Consider the following 25159-nt stretch of genomic DNA (forward strand, 5'->3'; position numbering starts at 1 on the left):
CCACACAACTCATAGATGATAAATTGATATAATTAAAAATTTAAAACTTTCTTTAAACCTTTTTTACTAAAGTAAATGATTATAGAGAAAAATATGATCCATTTGTAACCAAGTGAACAAACTTAACTTACCATGTGTGGAGCACTGATTGTTGCTTGGAAACCTGCAAAACAAGAAGAGAACTACTGATACAGTCAGCTGCAAAAATACACTATTTCACATAATTTCTTTTCTACCATCCATATGTTATTTTTCACAATAATTCTTTTTTAGCTTTTATGATCTCAAGAAAATAAAAATTACATCTATTAGAGTACTGCCACCCAGCAGTTAAAACTAGAAAATATAATCATGCTGAAGGGTAATGTGCTCATGTAGTAAAACAGTCCCTCTAAAGTACGGCAGCTAAAAATTTCTTCTCCTGTAGAGTCAGCTAAGAAAGGAAGAATTTCAGTAAGTTGAGAGTTGATATATTTTTGGCTTGTTTTTTCCTTCAGATTGTTTTTTAAAAATAAGCTTTCATGTGTAATAGGTATACAAAGTCTGTGCAAAATGAAATTGCTTCATATTTCTGTCAACTTAAAATAAAACTAGAATAACTGAAAAAGTAGCTTAAAAGACCAATAAACTACTTCATTTTATTCTTTATCTTATCATCTAATGTTAATTCACACAATCTTTTCATGGTTCTTAACTTTTAGTTTCTTTTCCTCTGGTGTTGCTTTCTCAAAACTTATTTACCTGCTTCTTTCTGCCTCTGAAGCAAGTTTCACTGAGCGGTGGTAGCAGGTGCCTTCGGGGTTCAGAAGCTCCCCAGGATCTTCTCTGCTGACTGTTATAGTGCTTCAAAAGAAGATAGCATGGCATCCGACTGACACAATCCTGAGGCACTTCTAAGCCTCAAAGGCGCCCACTGCCAAGGCTCAGCAGTTCAGCAAAACCTGCTTCAGGAGAAGCAGTTAAATACAGGACTTTCTAAAAACAAACACAAGCCAAAAAAGCAGGGCAAATAAAGCAGATAAGTCAGTAATAACTTAAGCACACTTACTGATTTAAATATTGATTTAAAAAATTAATCCTAACCTGAAAACTAATCTCTAGTCAACACGAAGGCCCCTCAAGAAAACTCAGAACTCAGCTAATACTTTAAGTTTTCATTAAAAGTTGTTTTTGTTTTACAGCAGGGTGTGGTGGCTCATGCCTGTAATCTTAGAGCTTTGGGAGGCCAAGGTGGGTGGATTGCCCGAGTTCAGGAGTTCCGAGACCAGCCTGGGCAACATGCTGAAACCTCGTCTCTACTAAAATACAAAAAATTAGCCGGGTGTGATGGCACGCGCCTGTAATCCCAGCTACTCAGGAGGTTGAGGCAGGAGAATTGCTTGAACCCAGGAGGCGGAGGCTACAGTGAGCTGAGATTGCGCCACTGCACTCCAGCCTGGGTGACAGAGTGAGACTCCATCTCCAGAAAAAAAAGTTTTTTTTCACTAAAATATTTTATTTCAAAAAATGTTTTTAATTCTTTATACTATGTATACATTGTTTGAGAAAACAGAAAACAGAAAAACATACATAATTTTATTAAAATAGGCACGTTTGGGATTATGAAACTTGCTGAGTCATAAAATTCAAATTAAGAAGGTAATAATAGATAAATATCTGTGTCCCAGGCTTTTTCTACTTACCAAAATCATAAAGTAAATGATGAAAAATGTGATGTTTTCAGAAATCTAAAGCTTACCTATTGATTGTGGAGAATCCATGTAAGGGTTACATTTTGCATAGTGAGAGCGGTCTGTAGCTAGCATCACTTCAAATACTTTATCTGTCTTGATGATTCCGTTTTCTGAAACAAATGAGGCAAATATTTTCAGAAGAGAGAGACATGATCAGACGTATTTTAGAATGATTACACCAGTTATGCTGTAGAGACTGAACTGGAAGAGAGAATGATTGGAAGTTGTTGCAATGGACTAGGTAACAGCAACCTGGTTTCTCTTTTTTTTTTTTTTTGAGACAGAATCTGGCTCTGTCCCCCAGGCTGGAGTGCAGTGGCTCCATCTTGGCTCACTGCAGGCTCCACCTCCTGGGTTCCCGCCATTCTCCTGCCTCAGTCTCCCCAGTATCTGGGACTACAGGCACCTGCCACCATGCCCAGCTAATTTTTTGTATTTTCAGTAGGGATGGGGTTTCACTGTGTTAGCCAGGCTGGCCTTCATCTCCTGACCTCATGATCCACCCACCTCAGCCTCCCAAAGCTGTACTACAGGCGTGAGCCACAGCGCCCGGCCCAACCTAGTCTTCAGCAACAGCAAGGACACAGAAAAGTAGAAGGATAATGAGTTATATTTGGTAGGTAATATATACCTGACTGACTGGATTTGGGGGTGGGAGTGGGGGTAATCGTTGAGATGCTGATGCCATTTACCGATTTAAGAAATCCTGTAGAAGGATCAAAGTTAAGGGCTAAAAAGGTAAGTTATCTATTCAGTTAGCGGCTTCAGATCATACAACTGGAGATACTCTGTAGTCAGCTGGACACATGGATCTGGAGCTCAGGAAAGAGATCTAGAATAGATATTAAGATTTCTATTTATTATGGATGGCAACTGAAACAACCAAAGTGAATTCAAAGTGGCCAGAGAATAAATAGAGAAGACAAACAAAGCCAACATCTAAAAGATACGCAAAGGAAACAGAGTCATTAAAGATGAGGAGCAGTCACAGAGGCAGGATGAAGATACGACCATACTGTTGTAGAGCCAGGAGAAGTGAATTTCTCAAGAAGGAAAGCAAGATCAATAAAATATATTTGCCTTCCCCAACAATTAGTTATTTGAGTTTAAGGCCGGATGCAGCGGCCCACGCCTGTAATCTCAAAGCTTGGGGAGGCCAGTGAGGGAGGACAGCTTGAGCCCAGGGGCTTGAGACGAGGCAAGGCAACATAGTAAAGCCTCATCTCTACAAAAAAAAAAAAAAATTCAATCAGCTGGGCATCATGGCACAAGTGTGTTGTCATAAATACTCAGGAGGCTGAGGTGGGAGAATTAATTGAACCCAGGAGTTTGAGGTTATAGTGAGGTATGATCATACCACTGCACTCCAGCCTGGGTGAGAAAGCATGACCCTGTCTCAAGGCTGGGCACAGTAGCTCACAACTGTAATTCCAGCACTTTGGGAGGCCCAGGCGGGCAAATCACTTAAGGTTAGGAGTTTGAGACCAGCCTGTCCAACATGGTGAAACCCCATCTCTAATAAAAATACAAAAATTAGCCAGGTGTGGTGGCGCACACCTGTAATCCCAGCTACTCAGGAGGCTGCGACAGGAGAATTGCTTGAACCTGGAGGCAGAGGTTGCAGTGAGCCAAGATCGTGCCACTGAATCCCAGCCTGAGCGATAGAGTAAGACTCTGTGTCAAAAAAAAAAAAAAAAAAAAAAAAGAATCATGCACAAGTATGTGCTAACTCCCGTTTTCCTCCCCACTACCAATATCATCATCCATTAAAGAAGGTGCAGGGCACTATACTAACAGGAGGGGGTACACATGAACTCTGTCCACAAAATGCCTAAAAGTAGGAAAAAGAAAAAAAAAATTCAAACCAACGCCATTCAAAACTAATATAAAAAGAAAACTAAATGCAAATAAATACATTTCTGCTGATTAAACAAAACCTGTATTTAAAACTATATTCTAAGAAAATGTGCCAGGAAGTAAACATATTACCAGGAAAAACTAACTTCAAAATACATTCTAATGAAACTATTAGATTTTAAAGCAAAGGAAAAAAATTCTCAGAACATCAAGGCAAAAATAATTAGCTGGGCCGGCACAGTGGCTAACGTCTGTAATCCTAGCACTTTGGGAGGCTGAGGCGGGCGGATCACTTGAGGTCAGGAGTTCAAGACCAGCATGGCCAACATGGCGAAACCCCATCTCTACTAAAAATACAAAATTAGCTGGGCATGGTGGCACATGCCTGTAATCCCAGTTCCTAAGGAGGCCGAAGCACAAGAATTGCTTGAACCCAGGAGGAGAAGGCTGCAGTGAGCCGAAATCGCACCACTGCACTCAAGCATAAGCAACAGAGCAATGCTCTGTCTTTAAAAAAATTAAAAAAGAAAAAAAAATTATCTGAGCATGGTGGTACATCTCTGTGATCCCAGCTACTCAGAGGCTAAGGTGGGAGGATCGTTCGAGCCTGGGAGGCGGAGGTTGTAGTGAGTCAAGATCATGCCACTGCACTCTAGCCTGAGTGACAGGGTGAGACTCCATCTCAAAAAAAAAAAAAAAATCAAGACAAATAGATCGAATTACCTATTATAATAAGAATTTTAAAAATTAGAGGCCAGGCACGGCGGCTCATGCCTGTAATCCGAGCACTTTGGGAGGTCAAGGCCAAAGGATTGCTTAAGTCTAGGAGCTCAAGACCAGCCTGGGCAACATAGGGAGACCCCATTTCTTTAAAAAAATTCGAAAATTAGCCAGTGTGGTGCCATGTGCCTGTGGTTCCAGCTACCTGGAGGTTGAGGTGGCATGATCACTTGAGCTCAGTAAGTTGAGGCTACAGTGAGCCGTGATTATGTCACTGTACTCCAGCCTGGGCAACAGAGTAAGACCCTGTCTCAAAACACAGACAAACAGGTCGAGTGTGGTGGCTCATGCCTGTAATCCCAGCACTTTGGGAGGCCAAGGTGGGTGGATTACCTGACGTCAGGAGTTCAAGACCAGCCTGGCCAACATGGCGAAACCCTGTCTCTACTAAAAATACAAACATCAGCCGGGTGTGGTGGCGTGCACCTGTAATCCCAGCTACTCAGAAGGCTGAGACAGGAGAATCGCTTGAACCTGGGAGGCAGAGGTCACAGACAGCCAAGACTGCATCACTGCACTCCAGTCTGGGTGACAGAGCGAGACTTCGTCTCAAAACAAACGAACAAACGAACAAAAAATTAGGTCACCACAGGTTTCTTAACAGCAACAAACAAGCCGGATGCAGTGTCTCAGGTCTGTAATCCCAGCAATTTAGAAGGCCAAGGTGGGTGGATCACTTGAGTCCAGGAGCTCGAGACCACCCTGGGCAACATGAAGAGACCCCACCTCTACAAAAAAACTTAAAAAATTAGCCGGATGTAGTGACGCATACCTGTAGACCCAGCTACTCAGGGGACTGAGGTGGGAGGATTGCTTGAGCCTGGGAGGTCAAGGATGCAGTATGCCCTGATCATGCCCTGCACTCCAGCCTGGGTGACAAGAGTGAGACCCTGTCTCAATAAATAAAAATAAAAATTAAGAGCAAGATTCAAAGCAAAGTAAGAATAAAGCAGCATTTTCAAGAAATTCAAGGAAAGAAAGTGCAAGTCAACCATAAAAAGAAGTGAACGGCTAGGTGCGGTGACTCATGCTTATAATCCCAGCACTGTGGGAGGCCAAGGTAGGAGGATCACTTGAGCCCAAGAGTTGAAGACCAGCCTGAGCAACATAGTGGGAACCTGTCTCTACCAAAAAAAAAAAAAAAAAGGAGCGAATTACTGATCTACCCAACATGAAAGAATCTCTTTTTTTTTCTTTTTTTCTTTTTTTTTTTGAGACGGAGTCTAGCTCTGTCACCCAGGCTGGAGTGCAGTGGCGTGATCTTGGCTCACGGCAACCTGCCTCCTGGGTTCAAGTGATTCTCCTGCCCCAGCCTCCCAAGTAGCTGGGATTACAAGTGCCTGCCACCACGCCCAGCTAAGTTTGGTACTTTTAGTAGAGACGGGGTTTCACTGTGTTGGCCAGGCTAGTCTTGAACTCCTGACCTCATGATCCACCTGCCTCAGCCTCCCAAAGTGCTGGGATTACAGGCGTGAGCCACCACACTTGGCTTGAATGAATCTCAAAAGCACTCATCTAAGTGAAAGAAACCAGGTGAGGAGACTACATATGATTCAATTTTTAACACATTCAAGAAAAGCCAAAACCATAGTGGTAGAAGGCCCATCTGTAGTTGCTAGGGGATAGGAGAAGGGAAGAGATTAATTGCAAAGAGACACGAGAAAACTTTTTGGGTGAAAGAAGCATTCTATTCCTGAGATCAGCAAACAACTGTAAAGATCCAAATAGTAAATATTTTAGGATTTGCAAGCCATATCATCTCTGTTGCAACTACTAAACACTGCCACTGTGGTGCAAGAACAGCCAGAAACACTATATAAATGAAAGTGTGGCTGTGTTCCAATAAAAATTTATAAAACCAGGCAGCAGGCCAAATTTGGTCTGTGGCCTGTAGTTTGCTGACCCATGTTCTACATCATAATGAAGTTGGTGGTTACACATTCTGTTTGTCACATTTTTCAAATTGTATTCTTATAACTGGTGAATTTTTATATAATTTATGCCTCAATAAAGCTGATTTTTTTAAGTGTAAGCCAAGGATTTTATACCCAGCCAAGCTGTCCTTCAAATATCAAGGCTATAGGAAGGAAAAAAACCATTTTGAATATGCAGGAACTCAGAGAATGCTGCACACACAAGCCCTTTCTGAGGAATCTTCTAGAGGATGTGTTTCATCTAACCAAGAGATAACCAGGGACATGTTGGCAAAGGACACATATGCAATTGTATAGCAAAGGCAAAAATAAAGATAGGAACATGGGTGAAATAATAGCACTTAAATGTTGTATGCTCTGACAAAGTAGAAAGAATACAACTAAAAACAATGGGAGGAGGAAAAAAGGGAAAGTCGAATTAGATCACTGATTGTTGTACAGGTAGTAGAAGGAATCAAAGGATATCATTTCATACTGATAAACCAGATAGTAAAAAATTTTTTTGAACCCGGGAGGCAGAGCTTGCAGTGAGCCAAGATGGCGCCACAGTACTCCAACCTAGGCAACAGAGCGAGACTCTCTCAAAAAATAAAAAATAAATAAATAAAAATTTTAAAAATGCTTTCAATGTTTTAGTCTAATGACCTTTTTGGGTAGCTTGCCTATGCTTCTTTGTGTAGAAATAATGTTTTCTATTTGGGTAATTTATCCAAAATTTATATTTTAAAATGGAAAGACCATATGAGTTTGTCTTTTCTAGTTTATCACTATTTACGTTGTTTTCTCTATTTGATGTGCCTTTTTTGCTGATTTTAAAAAATATTCATTGTTACTTGGAAAGTCTGTATTTATACCTTTTATAGTGTCATTAATTGACCTTAAATTTTTTTTTTTTTTTTGCTGAGCATGATGGCTCACACCTGTAATATGAGCACTTTGGGAGGACGAGGCAGATGGATCACCTGAGGTCAGGAGTTTGAGACCAGCCTGACCAACATGGTGAAACTCTGTCTCTACTAAAAATACAATATTAGCCAGGCATGGCGGTGGGCGCCTGTAATCCCAGCTACTCAGGAGGCTGAGGCAGGAGAATCGCTTGAACCCGGGAGGTGGAGATTTCAGTGAGCCGAGATCACGCCACTGCACTCCAGCCTGGGCAACAAGAGTGAAACTCTGATCCACCCGCCTCGGCCTCCCAAAGTGCTGGGATTACAGGCGTGAGCCACGGCACCCAGCCCCATTTTTTTATTTTTAGAGTCATGCTCTGGCTTTGTTGCCTAGGCTGGAGTGCAGTGGCACCATCATAGCTTACTATAACCTCAGCCTCCTGAGTTCCAGTGCTCTTCCTGCCTTAGCCACCCCAACACCTAGGCCTACATGTGCATGCCACCACACTTGGCTAATTTTTAAAAGTTTTTTTTTTAGAGAGTGGGTCTTGCAATGTTGCCCAGGCTGGTCTCAAATTCCTGGCCTCAAGTGATCCTCCCATCTCAGCTTAGATTACAGGCATGAGCCCCTGTCCCTAGCCTGAAAGCATTTTTTTTTTTTTTTAGTTTTAAAAGCAGAGTAATAATAGCTGTGATATTTGCTGAATGTTTACCATGTGAAAGATACAGTTCTAATAAACAGAATCTTATGTTGTCTCAAGTCTATAAAGTAGGCACTATTATTATTTCATTTGACAGATCATAACATTGAGGTTAGAAAGACTAGTTATGTAGTCCAAGATAACAGAGCAAATAAGAGGTAGGGTTATTCAAATTAAGATGTTAGATTTCTATGATCACTTCACTATACTGCTACTAACATATTCAAATAGCCTAGTGAGTTCTACTATTTCATTTCCCAAAATAATTGAGTGGTTCATTTCCCTGAAATTAATTCAAATTCCAGAGGGTGATTCATAGACTCTCAAGGTCACAAGAGGTTTTAGTAGCCATCAAGTCTAACTTCATAAATTGGTACCATATTCTCTTCTAAAAGAGTTCCATTATTGTGGTTCTTACTAGTTCATTCAGACCATTCCGATTATTAGACAATTTCTCTGTATTAAGATGAATCTCCCTTTTTATAATTCACTCACATGAAACTCTTAGTGTTATTCTCTGAAGCCACAAAGAATATATTGAATTTCTATCTGGTCAACTATTTTTTACATAAAGATAAATCATGACTACCTCAAGCCTTATTTTTTTCAGATTAGGCAGCTTCACTCAACACTGCCAAATATTCATCAATTTTTGAAACCATCATCATATTCACTGTATTCATTCCTCTCTAGATGGACACTTAAGTGTGATATCTTAAAGACTGTACTTGAGGTACATTCTAAAAATCAAAGTAAATTAAAGAAATCATTTCCTTCAAGCTCGATAAGATACTTCTATCAAATTTATGTGAGCTTCTTTGGCTCTATAGATATGAAGGCATATGGAATTTACCAAAACTCGGAATTGTTATTAATAGCATGCCATCAATCATTTATTAAAAAGCTGAACCCATCAAGGCTCAGAATAAAACTTTTTTAGGCATTACTGGGTGGTTTCCAAAAATTTTCACAACTTTCTTATTATTTATTTTTGCCCAGGATCCCATGTTTTAAAAGATGCTTAAACCAAACTATTATATATTTACTAAGTTATTAAATCATTTTTCTATCACTGGTAATCTATGATATATACAACTGCCAGCGCCCTAAAATATTTCTAACAAACAGAAAAGTAATTTGATGTTTTAGTTTGCATGCACAGGCTAGTTAGGGGTAAACGTGCAATTACCATTAGGCTTTTTTGAAATAGAGAACAACTTGAGAGCCACCCATACCCAATCTGCTTGCCATCATAGGGTCTAAAGACCCTAATTAAATGATTATAATAATGGCTAATGTTGGTCCAAATATGCAATGATTCAAGTGAAAACAGGATTCAAAAAGGATAATGCAATAGAATCCAACCTATCAGCCAAATAATAAAAACCTTGAAAAAATTAGGGTCATGTTAAGAAAAATGTTTCTTTTCCCAAATTGAAGCATGGGTGAAAACGGGCACAGAGGATAAATCAAATTCCAGGAAAAACACAAAAACACTATACAAGAGTTATGATTTACATATGAGGAAAACTAAAATGTGGCAAGATTTCAAGCAACTAATGGAGCGGTAAAAAAAAAAAAAGGAAAAACATTCTTCAATAGTAGAAAGGCCTTCAATAGTATAAAGTCTTTTTATAGTAGAAAGTCTTCAATAGTAGAAAAGCCTGTAATACAGGGAACAAAGGGCAGGGAATAAACTCAATACACTACATAGTTCAGCAAAGTATGGATATAGTCATAAATATTAATGATGGCTACTGACTTTCAACTTTTGAAATCAACAATTAAGTGCGTAAGATTTATTTACTGCTCAAAACAAAATGTAAATGTTATCAACTCTGAAAATGTAAAAGAACTGTCTATCAATTAGGAAATGAGAGCGGGAACTCCCTAATACCCTTTCTCACCAAGTAGATGGGTTAAGAGGTAGTGTCAGTTTATAAATTATGGAACAAGAAATAGAGGTTAAAGTCTATTACTCAAAGTTACAAAGGTAACCACAAAAGAGGAACCAAAAACTATAACTATATGAAGGAAGGGGACAGGTTTGTATTGTGTAAATACTCATCCATCTTGGCAGGAGGTCAGCAGATGACATCTAAAGTAGATAAAACACGAAACATCAATTTAAGCATATGATTTAAAGATATGAAGGCAACCACAAGAACCAAAAACAGTTAAAAGTGGTGCACTCTAAGCAATGAGTTGGGGAATGGGGAAGAATGTTGTTTTTCATTATAAGCTCATCTTATTCTGTATCTTTTAAATATGTACATATATTACTTGATTAAAAATTAATATTCTCAATTATCCTAACCTATCATAGATAGTATGTATGTGTGTATATATATGTATACACACACACACACACACACACCCCACCCTTACAATTAGCAAGATACAGCAAGGACTCCTTTACTTTCATAGTGATAGAATTTTATTTTATGTATGTGTGTGTGTGTGTGTGTGTGTGTATACATATATTTTGCGTTTTATTTACTTTAGACATCATCTGCTGACCTTCTGCCAAGATGGATGAGTATTTACACAATACAAACCTATCCCCTTCCTTCACATAGTTATATCATAGTTTTATATATGTGTATACACACACACACACACACACACACACACACAATTTTCTTTTTACCTGCATCCTCTATAATCCAGTATATAGCAATAGAATTATTTTGGGTGCATTCCCAATTAGTCTCCCTGTGATTATGTGAACCTTTACAATTAAGTTCTTGTCAATGGAACATATGTAAAAATTAGGGATACAACTTCCAGATCATGCTCTTTTTGTTTTTTGTTTGTTTGTTTGTTTTTTGAGACTGGAGTCTTGCTCTGTTGCCAGGCTGGAGTGCAATGGCACGATCTCGGCTCACTGCAAACTCCGACTCCCTGGTTCAAGCAATTGTCCTGCCTCAGCCTCCTGAGCAGCTGGGACTACAGGCATGCACCACCATGCCCAGATATTTTTTGTATTTTTAGTAGAGACAGGGTTTCACCATGTTGGCCAGGATGGTCTTGATCTCCTGACCTCATGATCCGCCCACCTCGGCCTCCGAAAGTGCTGGGATTACAGGCGTGAGCCACTGTGCCCAGCCCAGATCATGCTCTTAAAAGGAATGGGTGTTTTCCTTTTTCTCCTGCTTACCTCCCCATTGGCTGGAAGAGGGAAATGGTGAAGGTAAACTATCTTTAACCTTGCAGATGAGGGAAAGAGCAGAGCAACAAGAGAGGAGTCTAGGTCCTCAGCGCCACAGAACCACCATATTAGCCTTGAACTGTTTGGATTGATATGGGAGAGAGAAACTTTTATTTTGTTTAAGGTATTGTTTGGTCTTTGTTATAGCAACTGAACAATGTACCCTCATGCACAAAGCATATGAAGAGGTAAATAAGACCAGCCTGAAGAACAGGACTGGAGTTGGAGCATGGGAGTAAGCTATGTCAGACTCTAAAAAGGCCTGGAAAGCTAAGCAAAAGGTGTTTACACCTGATACGGTAAGCATTAAGAAACCTAAGCAGCAAAGTGACAAAACAGAAATCGGTAAACTAGGAAAATCAGTATAATGTGTAGAATGGATTGGATCTGAAGGGAGGGAAACTGAAAAGTATGACAACCAATCAGACACCAGGTATGTTACTCTTAAGTTTCAACTATGAACTTGGGCTGGGATGGTATCAATGAAAATATGGTGAAACGGAGGGTTTTGAAAGGCATTTGTAGGAACTGCTGAGTTAATTTGATGACAGTCTGAAAGAATCAGTGATTATTCTAAGATATACGATCTGGGGGAACAGAAAAATGCTGAAAACTCTGGCAGAAATGAAAAAATAAAGAGGCCCTGTGTTGGTATGAAGAACTGAAAATACAGGTAAGAAAACAGGCCTGGCGCGGTGGCTCACGCCTATAATCCCAACACTTTGGGAGGCCGAGGCGGGTGGATTACCTGAGGTCAGGAGTTTGAGACCAGCCTGGTCAACATGGTTAAACCCCGTCTCTACTAAAAATATAAAAATTAGCCAGATGTGGTGGCGGGTGCCCGTAATCTCTGCTACTTGGGAGGTTGAAACAGGAGAATCGCTTGAACAAGGGAGGCAGAGGTTGCAGTGAATTGCGATCCCGCTATTGCAGTCCAGCCTGGGCAACAAGAACAAAACTCCATCTCAAAAAAAAAAAAAAAAAAGAAAGAAAGAAAGAAAGAAAATAAGCTGCAGATGGATTTCAAGTCATATAGAAACTTTCTAAGCTTGTTACAAGGTTACATCTCAATAAAAGAAATAATTACCTTATTACATTAGTTTATAAGACTTGGATAGCTGTTAATCACCTACCCTACATTTCTTCTCTGCTATCAACATGTCTGGAAAAACAGTAAGAAATTAACAAAACTTCCACCTTTTTCTTCCCATTCAGAATCATTAGGCATGACAGATGCTAAGTAGAAGCTGAGACACTCCCAAAGTACTTTCTGTACTGAAAAAGTCTGAAAGGAATTAGTTTTAAATTCACAATATGGCCGGGCACGGTGGCTCACGCCTGTAATCCCAGCATTTTGGGAGGCCGAGGCAGGCAGATCACGAGGTCAAGAGATTGAGACCATCCTGGCCAACTTGGTGAAACCCCGTCTCCACTAAAAATACAAAAACTAGCTGGGCATGGTGGCGCGTGCCTGTAATCCCAGCTATTCGGGAGGCTGAGGTAGGAGAATCACTTGAACCCGGGAGGTGAAGGTTGTGGTGAGCCAAGATGGCACCACTGCACTCTAGCCTGGGCAACAAGAGCAAAGCTCTGTCTCAAAAACGAAAAAAAAAATTCACAATATAATTAAGGAAGAATTTTATGTGATGGCAAGTTATGGTAAAGCATATTCTCTAAGTACCAGAGATTATTTAAAATATGTACTTTTCTCTGCCAACCAATGGGGGAAAAAAAATGGTTCTCTCACTATACCTTAATAACTTTTAATTTACATAGTATTTAGATGGTGCCTTTACATCACTAACAAACTACAATGTTATACAAAACTTAAAATGCAGGTAACATTAGAAGTTAAACTTCTGTAGCTGGCTACTAAAACACATACACTCCACAAGTAATTTCATGCAATCCATACCCTATTTAAAAAAAAAAAAATTGGGCCAGGCGCAGTGGCCTGTAATCCCAGCACTTTTGTGAGGCCGAGGCGGGCAGATCACAAAGTCAGGAGTTTGAGACCAGCCTGGCCAACATGGTGAAACCCCCTGTCTACTAAAGATACAAAAATTAGCCAGGTGTGGTGGGGCACATGCCTGTGATCCTAGCTACTCAGGAGGCTGAGGTAGGAGAATTGCTTTAACCGGGGAGACGGAGGTTGCAGTGAGCTGAGATTGTACCATTGCACTTCAGCCTGGGCAACACAGCAAGACTCTGTCTCAGGAAAAAAAAAAAAAGACAGAAAAAAAAAAATTGGTCGGCCGGGCGCGGTGGCTCAAGCCTGTAATCCCAGCACTTTCGGAGGCCGAGACGGGCGGATCACGAGGTCAGGAGATCGAGACCATCCTGGCTAACACGGTGAAACCCCGTCTCTACGAAAAAATACAAAAAACTAGCCGGGCGAGGTGGTGGCGCCTATAGTCCCAGCTACTCGGGAGGCTGAGGCGGGAGAATGGCGGGAACCCGGGAGGCGGAGCTTGCAGTGAGCTGAGATCCGGCCACTGCACTCCAGCCTGGGCGACAGAGCGAGACTCCGTCTCAAAAAAAAAAAAAAAAATTGGTCGGGCGCAGTGGCTCATTCCTGTAATCCTAGCACTTTGGGAGGCTAAGTCGGGCAGATCACTTGAGGTCAGGAGTTCCAGGCCATCCTGGCAAACATGGTGAAACCCCATCTCTACAAAAAGTACAGAAATTAGCTGGGTATGGTGGCACATGCCTGTAGTCCCAGCTACTTGGGAGGCTAAGGCATCATTTGAACCAGAGAGGCGGAGGTTGCAGTGAGCCGAGATCACGCCACTGCACACCAGCTTGGGCAACAGAGTGAGACTCTGTCTCAAAAAATAATATAAAACATTTTTTAAAATCATAAAATATAGGTACAAAGGACCACTGGGGGGGGGGAAATCACAGAATCTTGGATTTGGAAGGGTTCTTAGAGATCTAGCGTACATTCAAATCTGATGACAAAATCCCTTCTACAAGATCCCTTACAGTGAAATGGTCAACCATTCTTTGCTTCAACATATTCGGTGACAGAAAACACTTTTTCAAAGCCAACTCTTTGATTGTTAGGATAGCCTTCTGAATACTTACTTATAATGAGCCAAAATCTGCCTCCCATTTGTCCTGGCTCGACCCTCTACTACATGACATTTCTTCACATTTAAACACCACTGCTCCATAAAGCCTTTGCTAAACCAAACCACCTCAATCCCTTCAAAGCACCATGTAAGATGCTGATCCTCTTGTTATCTTCATCGCCCTTATCCGATAATCTTTAGTTTTACACTGCCACCCTGAAAGCATTTAACCAAAGCTAAATATAGTATTAATAAAAATATTTTTGTAACAGCACAATTGAATCTTTCCCCTCCTACAGCCTAAGATCTTATTAACTAGAATGTACTACAGCCAAGCATCAAGATCTACTGCAATCCAAAAGCACCTTCAGTGATGGCAGATCTGTTCTCTATCTGCACTGTCCAACAGGGTGGTCACTAACTCCATGTGGCTACTGAGCTCTTGAAATGTGGCTAGTATGACTAAAGATAAAAATTTTTAATTTTATTTATTTATTTAATTATTTGAGACAGTTTCACTCTTTCACCCAGGCTGGAGTGCAATGGAGTGATCTCGGGTCACTGCAACCTCCGTCCCCTGGGTTCAAGCGATTCTCCTGCCTCAGCCTCCGAGTAGCTGGGATTATAGACTCCTGCCACCATGCCCAGCTAATTTTTGTATTTTTAGTAGAGATGGGGTTTCGCGTTGTTGGCCAGGCTGATCTCATACTCCTGACCTCAGGTGATCCACCCACCTTAGCCTCCCAAAGTGCTAGGATTATAGGCATGAGCCACCACACCCAGCCAATTTTATTTATTTTTATATAATTTAAATTTAAACATACACACAGGATTTTAAGTTTACTTACTAGTACCTATCCATAAGACTGGCTTAAAATAAGTCAAAATGAGAAGGTATATTCTGGACTCCAAGGCCCCAATTTCTTAGGATTTTACTAGCTGGTTTTATTTTTCCCATGTACATACAAAAGTAATGGAATATTAAGACTCAATGGTGGGTGGTCGCAGTGGCTCATGCTTGTAATGCCAGCATTATTGGAGACGGAGGCGGGTGGATCATTTGAGCCCAGGGGTTCTAGACCAGCCTAGGCAACGTGGTGAAACCCCATCTCTACCAAAAAAAAAAAAAAGCCAGGCATGGTGGTGTGCACTTGTAGTCCCAGTTACTCAGGAGGCTGAGGTGGGGGAATCGCTTGAACCCGGGAAACAAAGGTTGCAGTGAGCCAAGATCACGCCACTGCAGCTGGAGGTTTGGGCGACAGAGAGAGGCTCTGTCTCAAAAAAAAAAAAAAGGAAACAATAAGTGCTCTTTTCTAGTAGCAACACCTACTAGTGGCTAAGAACTGGTGCTGTAGATAGAAGTAGAAAATAATTTCCTTATTTACAAAAGTAAATGCTTTTAGGATATAAAAACTACAAATCATCATAATTCTTGCATATTCAAATGCCTACTAAAGATCTTGACTTAAATGTCTTATAAGAAAAGCATTCCTCAAAATAATCTCCTGATCTCTCACAGTCCCCTCCTCACAGAATAAACGTGGCTGCTCACTCACTCACCATTTCCAATTTAGAATATGGCAAATCATTCCAGTTGCCAATACCTAAAACCCTGGTGTTGGATCCTTGCCTCCAATCTTTCTCCCACACCCTAAATCCAAATCTGGAATTCGCTATTTCTTCTGCCTGGAATGCTTATCCCAAGTCTAGCTGCATGATCTGTGTCTACTCCTCCAGCAAGTCTTTGGTCAAATGATACCTTACTGAGGCCTTCTCTACAACTATAAACCTACTGCCCTACACACTCTGTCCTCCCTCCCTACTTTATCACTTATCATGTGACATACTATACTTGGCTGCTCCCACTAGAAGCTACAAGAGGGAGTGGATGTTTGTTTTGTTCACTGCTGTATCCTCAGTGCCTGTCATATAGAAAGCACTCAAATATCAGCTGACTGAATGACAAATTCTATAAACATTATATATGTAAAGTGACAAAGTCAAGAATGCAAAAGAAACATAAGTAGAAATAATTGACATATTAGGGGAATGGACTGAATTATTTTTACAAATAAAAATAGATAAAAGAACTTAATTGCTTTCAGTGGTCAGTACAGTAGTTTCCCTTTATCCACAGGGAATACAGTCCAAGACCCTTAATAGATACCTGAAACCATATACAGTACCAAAGCCCATAGAGCCCATACAGATGCTCAACATTTTTTTGTAATTCTTATTATTTTTGGAGACAAGGTATTGCTCCACCACCCAGGCTTGAGTGCAGTGACATGATCGTGGCTTACTGTACCCTCAACCTCTCGGGCTCAAGTGATCCTCCCACCTCAGCCTCCCACGTAGCTGAGACTATAGGCATGCACCACAACGCCCAGCTACTTTTGTTTATTTTTTGTAGAGAAAATGACAAATGTTATTCTCACTATGTTGCCTAGGCTGGTCTCGAACTCCTGGATTGAAGCGATCCTCCTGCCTCAGACTCCCAAAGTTCTGAGATTACAGGTGTGAGCCACCGCACTCAGCCCTCCTTAACTTATAACAGGTTTATGTCCCTTATGACAGGTTTACATCCAGTAAAGTAAAAAACTTGTAAGTCAAACCACTGTTAAGTCAGGGACCATCTGTATGTTGTTTGCTTCCTATATATAACATACCTATAATAAAGTTTAGTTTATAAATTAGGCACAATTAAGAAATTAACAAAAATAATGAATAATAAAATAGAACAAGTATAATTACATGCCAGCACCATTATTCTTGCACTTTGGGTCCATTATTAAGTAAAATAAGGATTTTTTGGACACAAGCCCTGTGATACTGTGACAGTCACTGCTAACCAAATAGGCTACTAAGTGACAAACGGGCAGGTAGTGTAGACAGCATGGATATGCTGAACAAAGGGATGATTCATGTCACGGGCAGGATGAAGTGGGACATCCAGAGAGTTCCTCATGCTACTCAGAATGGCACACAATTTAAAACTCATGAATTGCTTATTTCAGGAATTTTCCATTTAATATTTTCAGACCTCAGTTGACTTGGGGTAACTGAAACTTCAGAAAGCAAAACCATGGGATAAGGGAGGGACTACTGTATAGCATTTAAAGCTTATCCATTAAGTTAACTTCCCACAAACCCTCTGGTTTAAATACCCCTGCTCCAGAACATCACCTCAACTACTCTGGCTATCTTCCTAAATTTTACCATGGCTTGAAATTATCTCAATACAAGTAGGAAGTTAACTTTAATATAAACATTATTTAAATAGTCACATTCCCTGGATTAAGCAGGCTCATAGTTGTTTTAAATTCAGCTAATTTGTTTCATGAGCACATTACCAGTCCATAATCATAAAATAATTGTATTTTTCATTTCTAGAGACCTGTGCTGTCCAATATGGTAACTACTAGATACATGTGATTATTTCATTAAGTTAATTTTAAAAAAGAATCGAATTTCAGTTCTTCAGTTGTCCGCATTTCAAATGTTAAATGCCACACGGAGTTAGTAGCTACCACATTGGACAATATAGAGAACATCACCAAGCACTCTATAGGGCAAGACTGCTATCGGCTTTTTCTAAAACATTATTCTAAAGCATAACACTGATTTAGCTGAAATGCTGGCAGAATTCAACCTTATAATTTTCAATTCTACATGTTACTGGTTCTGAAAATGTAGTCCCTGGACCAGCACTGGCACCATTTACAAATCTGTTAGAAATACAAATTCTCAAGCTCCAACAATCTGTGTTTTGACAAGCTCTCCAGGTGATCCAGGAGATTTTGAAACATGCTCAAGTTTTAGTCACTGTTCTAAGTTACTTAAGAGTGGTTATGATATAAGCCATGACATAAGAAATCTACCATTACAATCTGAAATATTCTATAAATGATGCATCATCTATGAAATCATACAACCATATTGCTGTTATGATGGATTCTAATATAAAAGGAAAACAAAATATTCTTAACAAATTATATTAAGCTTCACTTCTTAAAAATAAACAAAACAACAACAACAAAAAAAACCATTGGCCAGGCGCGGTGGCTCACACCTTTAATCCCAGCACTTTGGGAGGCTGAGGCAGGCGAATCATCTAAGGTTGGGAGTTCAAGACCAGCCTGACCAACATGGAGAAACCTCATCTCTACTAAAAATGCAAAATTAGCTGGGCGTGGTGGCACATGCCTGTAATCCCAGCTACTTGGGAGGCTGAGGCGGGACAACAGCTTGAACCCGGGAGGTGGAGGTTGTGGTGAGCCGAGATCGCACCATTGCACTCCAGCCTGGGCAACAAGAGCGAAACTGTCTCAAAAAAAAAAAAAAAAAAAAAATTAAAACTGTAATTTCCTTCCTCTTCTAGTAAGCAGGCCCCTTTTCATTTCAACATCAACATAATCACATTTTTATATTTTTCTAAGATTTCAATTAAAAACCTTTAACTTAGACAGAATATACACAGTAGAATAATGAGGAAGGAAGGCAGTATTTTCAAATTTTATATCAATTGCAATTTTCACATGAGCAAATATTACTTTTATAATAAGCTAACAAAAAGAAATCTATTAGCTAGAATTACCTCAGCAAGAAGTTGAAACTAAAGTTGCACAAGTGTTACAAAAGAAGCTAAACAACTATACTACTCTAAATTCCTCTTAACAATCATAAATCTAGTATTAAACTATTTGCAAAATCAACATCTATGTATGCTAAATATTCCTTATTAAATTTTCTGACAGAAAAACATTCTTAGAAATTTCAGCTAAGAACAGTAATGTAATACATTAAAGTGATTATAAAACCACTGGGAAAAGATCTATCTAGTCTTGGCTTACCACAAATTTGGCCCAAAAAGGAGAGACTTTAAGAGCCTGATTGATTACAAATTTCTGCCACAGCCAAGTGCCTACTATGATAATCTACTGTTGGAAAATTACTTAATCACAATTTGTGTACAAAATGTTCCAGGTACATATAATGCAGTAGGAGGCACTGAGATCATGTTAAGGGATTTCATAAAAATATTTACAACATATTAAGCTTATGTGCCATCCACGAGAACCCAAATCATACTTCATACTACTGTTGTACCACATAAATGTCCATTTCCAATCAAGCATCATTCCATAAAATGAACCTGACAATGCTTGACAAAACATTGACATCTAGGCTGGGCGCAGTGGCTCACGCCTGTAATTCAAACACTTTGACAGGCCAAAGCAGGCAGATCACCTTAGGTCAAGAGTTTGAGAACAGCCTGGCTAACACGGTGAAACCCTGTTTCTACTAAAAATACAAAAAATTAGCCGGGTGGTGGCGCGCGCCTGTAATCCCAGCTACTCAGGAGGCTGAGGCAAAATAATTGCTTGAACCCAGGAGGCAGAGGTTGCAGTGAGCCAAGATTGCACCATTGCACTCCACTCCACTTGGGCAACAAGAGCAAAACTCCGTCTCAAAAAAAAAAGTTAACATCTAAACATTCACCATGGCCAGATGTGGTGGCTCACCCCTGTAATCCCAAAATTTTGGGAGTCTGAGTCCAACAAATCGTTTGAGTCCAGGAGTTAAAGACCAGCCTGGGCAACATAGCAAGACCCCATCTCATAAACTATCAGAAAAAGAAAAAAAACTACAAAAATTGGCCTGGCATGGTGGCACCCCTGTACTCAGGAGGCTGCAGTGGGAAAATCGCTTGAGCACGAAAAGCAGGGGTTGCAGTGAGCCAAGCTCACGCCACTGCACTCCAACCTGGGTGACAGTGAAATCCTGTCAAAAAAAATAAACAAACATTCTCTGTTACCAAACACTAAAGAGTCAGTTTCCACATTAAGTATTGTCCCCCCACCAAAAAAAATTGAAAATGACTAATATATTAAATACTGGCCACGCACGGTGGCTCACGCCTATAATCCCAGCACTTTGGGAGGCCAAGGTGGGCGGATCACGAGGTCAGGAGTTCGACACCAGCCTGGCCAACATAGTGAAACCCCTTCTCTACTAAAAATACAAAAATTAGCCAGGCGTGCTGGCAGGCGCCTGTAGTCCCAGCTACTCGGGAGGCTGAGACAGGACAATTGTTTGAACCTAGGAGGCGGAGGCTGCGTGACTAAAGACTGCCATTGCACTCCAGTCTGGGCTACAGACTGAGACTCCGTCTCAAAAAAGAAAAAAAAGTACCAACCATGTGCCAAACAGCACTCCTAATTTCTTTCAGCCACCTTGGTCTGTCTAGCACAGATTTAGGCATATAATGGACACTTAATGGGCATTTATGAAAAAAAGGGATGACTATTAAATTCTTAGAGAAGTTTAAAAAAATTTTTCTTTTTTTGAGATGGAGTTTCTGCCCTTGTTGCCCAGGCTGGAGTGCAGTGGTAAGATCTTGGCTCACACTGCAACCTCTGCCTCCCAGGTTCCAGCGATTCTCCTGCCTCAGCCTCTCAAGCAGCTGGGATTACCGGCAGGCACCACCACCTCCGGCTAATTTTTGTATTTTTAGTAGAGACAGGGTTTCACCATGTCGGCCTGGCTGGTCTCGAACTCCTGAACTCAGGTAATCCACCTGCCTTGGCCTCCCAAAGCGCTGGATTACAGACATGCCAACGAGCCCGGCCAAAAAAAAATTTTAATGGTGCCAGCCCTTAAGGAAATTACAAATCGAGTTGGGAGATAAGACAAACACATGAAAAGCTAAGTAACACAGGACAATTAAAAATACCATGTGGCAAGATATGATTACTGCAAAGTTAGTAGCAAAGAGTGTTATAAATTCTGACCAGTGAGATTATTATAGACTGTGGCCCTTGTAGTCTCCCAACAAAACGGGGACGCTATATTTCGATTTAAAAAAAGAAAGTGACACAGCAATCATCCTACCCTAAAATTATCATCAGAAGAAGGAATACAGTAAGAGAGTGATATAAAGAAACTCCATACAAGGTTTTTAAAGCCTATGGTAGCCCTGAAAAAAGTTGGAACATTAGACACGCAACCCTTTGTTGATCCAGGACCTGTAAAGGCTCCTGAAACACAAGTCTCTCAGGAACAGCATCCTCTGTTCTTTCTCCGCCCCCTACGGAGCTTTCCACTGGACAGCCGCCCGAGAAATTTCTCCCAGCATCTGCAATGGCAATACTCTCATCTTCCTCCCCTCGCCTGTATCAGACGGTGGCATCTCCCTCCAGGGGAAAAAACCGAGGGCGGGGGAGGCTGCATAAGAGGGAAAGCTCGCAGCGAGGTTGATTATGGAGGAGGAAGGTGAGAAAAATGCAGGGGACGAGCGTGGGGTCTCCTGAGCGCCAGCCCACTCTCTCTACAAGGCCTAGCCCACACGCTCCCACCCCGAAGGCACGCCCCTCACAAGCCGGACCCGGACGCTGACCTGAGTGACAGCAGCACCACCTGTACTGCACTCCCTCCCCCAGGGCCTGCAGGGAGACGACTGCCCCTGCCCCCACCACCAGCGGCCCCTGGCTCTTTCTCTCCCCTTCCAGTCCACGTCGTCGACGAGTGACAGGTCCCGAGGGAGGCGATTGCAAGCGCACGCCGTTCGGGACTACTGGGGCAACTCTGCGCCGAAGCCCTCCAACAGGCGCGCGGGGGCAGACAGAACGTTCCAGACGGCCCAGGGGGAGCCGGTCCAGGCCCAGCCTGCCCTAGCTGCCCTACAACGGGCGGAGGTGGCACTTACTGCGGAGATTGTGGATTAGCTCCGAGTGGCTGGCGCCGCCGGATTTCCAGGCCATCGCTAAGCACACTCGGAGCAGGTACAGAACCACCTTCAGCGCGGCGACGGTGCCCAGCAGTTTTCCCAAGAGTGAGACCACCTCCCACACCGTCACCGCCCCGCTCGCGTCCCCGCTGTAGCTGCCGCTGTTACTGCCGTCGCCGCTGCTGCCGCCACTGCGCGCTCCCGGCATCCCCCGCGGCACGCATGCGCTCTGTGACGCCGCGCGGCCTAGGGTGCGGCCGGGTGGGGCCGAGGGCGGGGGAAGCGTGTGGCCCAGCTGCCCGCGCGTGTGGCTGCTGTGGCTGCTGCGGCTGCCAGGGGGACTGCAGGGAGGCCAGGCTGAGTCAGCGCCACCGCCGCTGCTGCGTGTCCCTTTCTGAGGCCTCGAACCGCACCGACTTCGCCCTGCGGCCGGGCTCCGTAGCCTGATCAGTCGCGTTCCCGGCTGCGTCTGCGGTCACCGAGCGGGACGGCGGGATGGCGGGGTCGATCTTTGCAGACGCTCCTGGTGGTTCCGCAGTCGCCGCTGGGTCAGCTGTTTCGAGCGGCGGATCTCCTCCTATAGATGTCCAGATTGTTAGACGGTGGGCTTCATCCGTTCCTACCTCGCCCAACCCAGTTGACTGGTATTTGGGTCGGTGGAGCCCGAATAACACAATAAGAATAAAACCCAACGACAAAGGCCCTCTCTAACCCGAGTACCCCGGCCTCTGGCTTTGTGACAAACATGTCACCGTTAGGCTAAGCAAAGACTTTGGAACCCTGGTTCTAAAGCTGTCAGGGAGTGGAAGAATATGGGGGTGGGGGTTGGGGCAAAGCTTTGCTCCCTTAGAATAATACGAACGTAAAGAATTGCGATTGGTTAAAAAATACCACTGTGTCCTCTGGTGAACGTGTTATTCTCCCGACAAAAGTGTGCATTTCCACCTAATTAAGCCTCACAAATTCCACCATAGCTTTATTGCTATCAGCTCTGCAAGACCATGAGTGAGAAGCTCACTGAGAACATCGCTTGTCGCGTCCAAATCGCTGACTCGTAATTTGACCTGAGACTGACAGAATCCAGCCATCACTTAGCCCAGTAATCTTTTTTTTTTCTTTTTTTTTCTTTTTTTTTTTTGAGACAGAGTCTCGCTCTGTCGCCCAGGCTGGAGTGCAGTGGCGCGATCTCGGCTCACTGCAAGCTCCGCCTCCCGGGTTCAGCCTCCTGAGTAGCTGAGACTTCAGGCGCCCGCCACCACGCCCGGCTAATTTTTTGTATTTTTAGTAGAGACGGGGTTTCACCGTGTTAGCCAGGATGGTCTCGATCTCCTGACCTCGGGATCTGCCCTCGTCCGCCTCCCCAAGTGCTGGGATTACAGGCGTAAGCCATTGCGCCCGGCCTCCAGTAATCTGTTGGAAGGAAACAAGGCTAAGACATCTGCTACTATGTCAGCACAGTTTTCAAATTCTAGTTCTTACCCGATTTGTAAAATGTGACACTGGCCTGTTTCCCATCCAAAATCATCACTACCTATTTTCTGGGATTCTGTGACCATAAATGAAACTACTGACAAAACTGGGTTTTTTGTTTTTTGAGACGGAGTCTCGCTCAGTAGCCCAGGCTGGAATGCAGCGGCAGGATCTTGGCTCACTGCAACCTCCGCCTCCCAGGTCCGCGTTCAAGGAATTCTGCCGCAGCCTCCTGAGTAGCTGGAATTACAGGCACGACCACCACGCCCAGCTAATTTTTTTGTATTTTTAGTAGTAGAATTTCACCATGTTGGCCAGGCTTGTCTTGAACTCCTGACCTCGTGATCTGCCTGCCTCAGTCTCCCAAAGTGCTGGAATTACAGGCATGAGCCACCGTGCCCAGCCAAAACAGTGTTCTTTACTTCACTATTAAACATGAATAAATTGTTGATTTGGGACTGTAACCCACTTAATATTTTCCATTTCATCTTTTCTACAGTTTCTTGATGATCTTCCATTTGGTGAAAAGAAAAAAGTCAAATCCTTGATAGGAACCTGATAACTCTAATGCTGAGCCAGACGGATTGCATTTACATGCAGTGCTTCCGTAAACTGTCCCTGTGAAGTAGGACTACCAATATCACATTAAAAACAACAATAGCATAATGGCCCTTTTTAAAGAATCAACCAACATACAGTTATGAATACCTGTAGTATTAAAGAGGTTCATTTTTTAGATAAGTCATACCTCTTGTATTCAGTAGGATTTACATTCTTTTTTTTTTTTTTTTTTGAGACGGAGTCTCACTCTGTCGCCCAGGCTAGAGTGCAGTGGCTGGATCTCAGCTCACTGCAAGCTCCGCCTCCCGGGTTCACGCCATTCTCCTGCCTCAGCCTCCCGAGTAGCTGGGACTACAGGCGTCCGCCACCTCGCCCGGCTAGTTTTTTGTATTTTTTTAGTAGAGACGGAGTTTCACCGTGTTAGCCAGGATGGTCTCGATCTCCTGACCTCATGATCCGCCCGTCTCGGCCTCCCAAAGTGCTGGGATTACAGGCTTGAGCCACCGCGCCCGGCCGGATTTACATTCTAATTAGGGAGGAATATGCATCTTAAGAAAACTAACGATAAAATATATCCAAAATATATGTAATCAGTGGCCTAGATATCAAATGCAAGCTCACGCCTGTAATCCCAGCACTTTGGGAGGACAAGGCAGGCAGATCACCTGAGGTCAGGAGTTCGAGACCAGCCTGGCCAATATGGTAAAATCCCGTCTCTACCAAAAAAAAAAAAAAAATTAGCCAGGCATGGTGATACGCACCTGTAGTCCCAGCTACCCTGGAAGCTGAGGTGAGAGAATCACTTTAATCTGGGAGGCGGAGGTTGCAGTGAGCTGAGATTGTGCCACTGCACTTCAACCTGGGCCACAGAGTGAGACCCTGTCTTCAAAAAGAAAAAAAGCGATGTTGATTTAGATCAACATTGGCTGGGGTCATCAGGAAATGGTTAAGGAAAGAACAGATCCTTGAAGGATAGGCAGGATTCTGAGGAGTAAAGAGGAAGGGAAGAATATTATAGGTGTAACCAAAAGCACAGAAGGAACCTAGAAAACTGATTCCTGGGCTATTGACAATAGATATCACAAACCTCATTCTTAATCATGCACATAATTAAATTGACCAAAGCTAGGCAATTGGCATCAAAACTAAAACTGGAGTCTTTCAGAATTCTAACTCCAGGCTCTGACAGTGTGTATTAACTTTCAAGCAAAGTATTTGTTTA

General features: G+C 42.3%; 1 protein-coding gene across 6 annotated transcripts in view; it reads right to left on the reverse strand.

Moving 5' to 3' along the window:
* Window positions 1-22663, reverse strand: part of PCMT1 (protein-L-isoaspartate (D-aspartate) O-methyltransferase) — a 60560-nt gene extending 37897 nt beyond the window's left edge. For 5 of the 6 annotated variants that reach the window (XM_025381381.1, XM_025381382.1, XM_025381379.1 and 2 more), the window contains exons 1-3: window positions 21886-22663; window positions 1739-1843; window positions 132-163 (exon numbers count right to left, since the gene is read on the reverse strand). In XM_025381381.1, coding sequence (XP_025237166.1) covers window positions 132-163; window positions 1739-1843; window positions 21886-22114 — 366 coding nt within the window. In that variant the 5' untranslated portion in view covers window positions 22115-22663. The remainder of the gene's footprint in view (window positions 1-131; window positions 164-1738; window positions 1844-21885) is intronic. The other variant, XM_025381383.1, reaches the window with a different exon arrangement.
* Window positions 22664-25159: the final 2496 nt, after the last annotated feature.

Source organism: Theropithecus gelada, chromosome 4, assembly GCF_003255815.1.
Source record: "Theropithecus gelada isolate Dixy chromosome 4, Tgel_1.0, whole genome shotgun sequence".
NCBI classification, from domain to species: domain Eukaryota; kingdom Metazoa; phylum Chordata; class Mammalia; order Primates; family Cercopithecidae; genus Theropithecus; species Theropithecus gelada.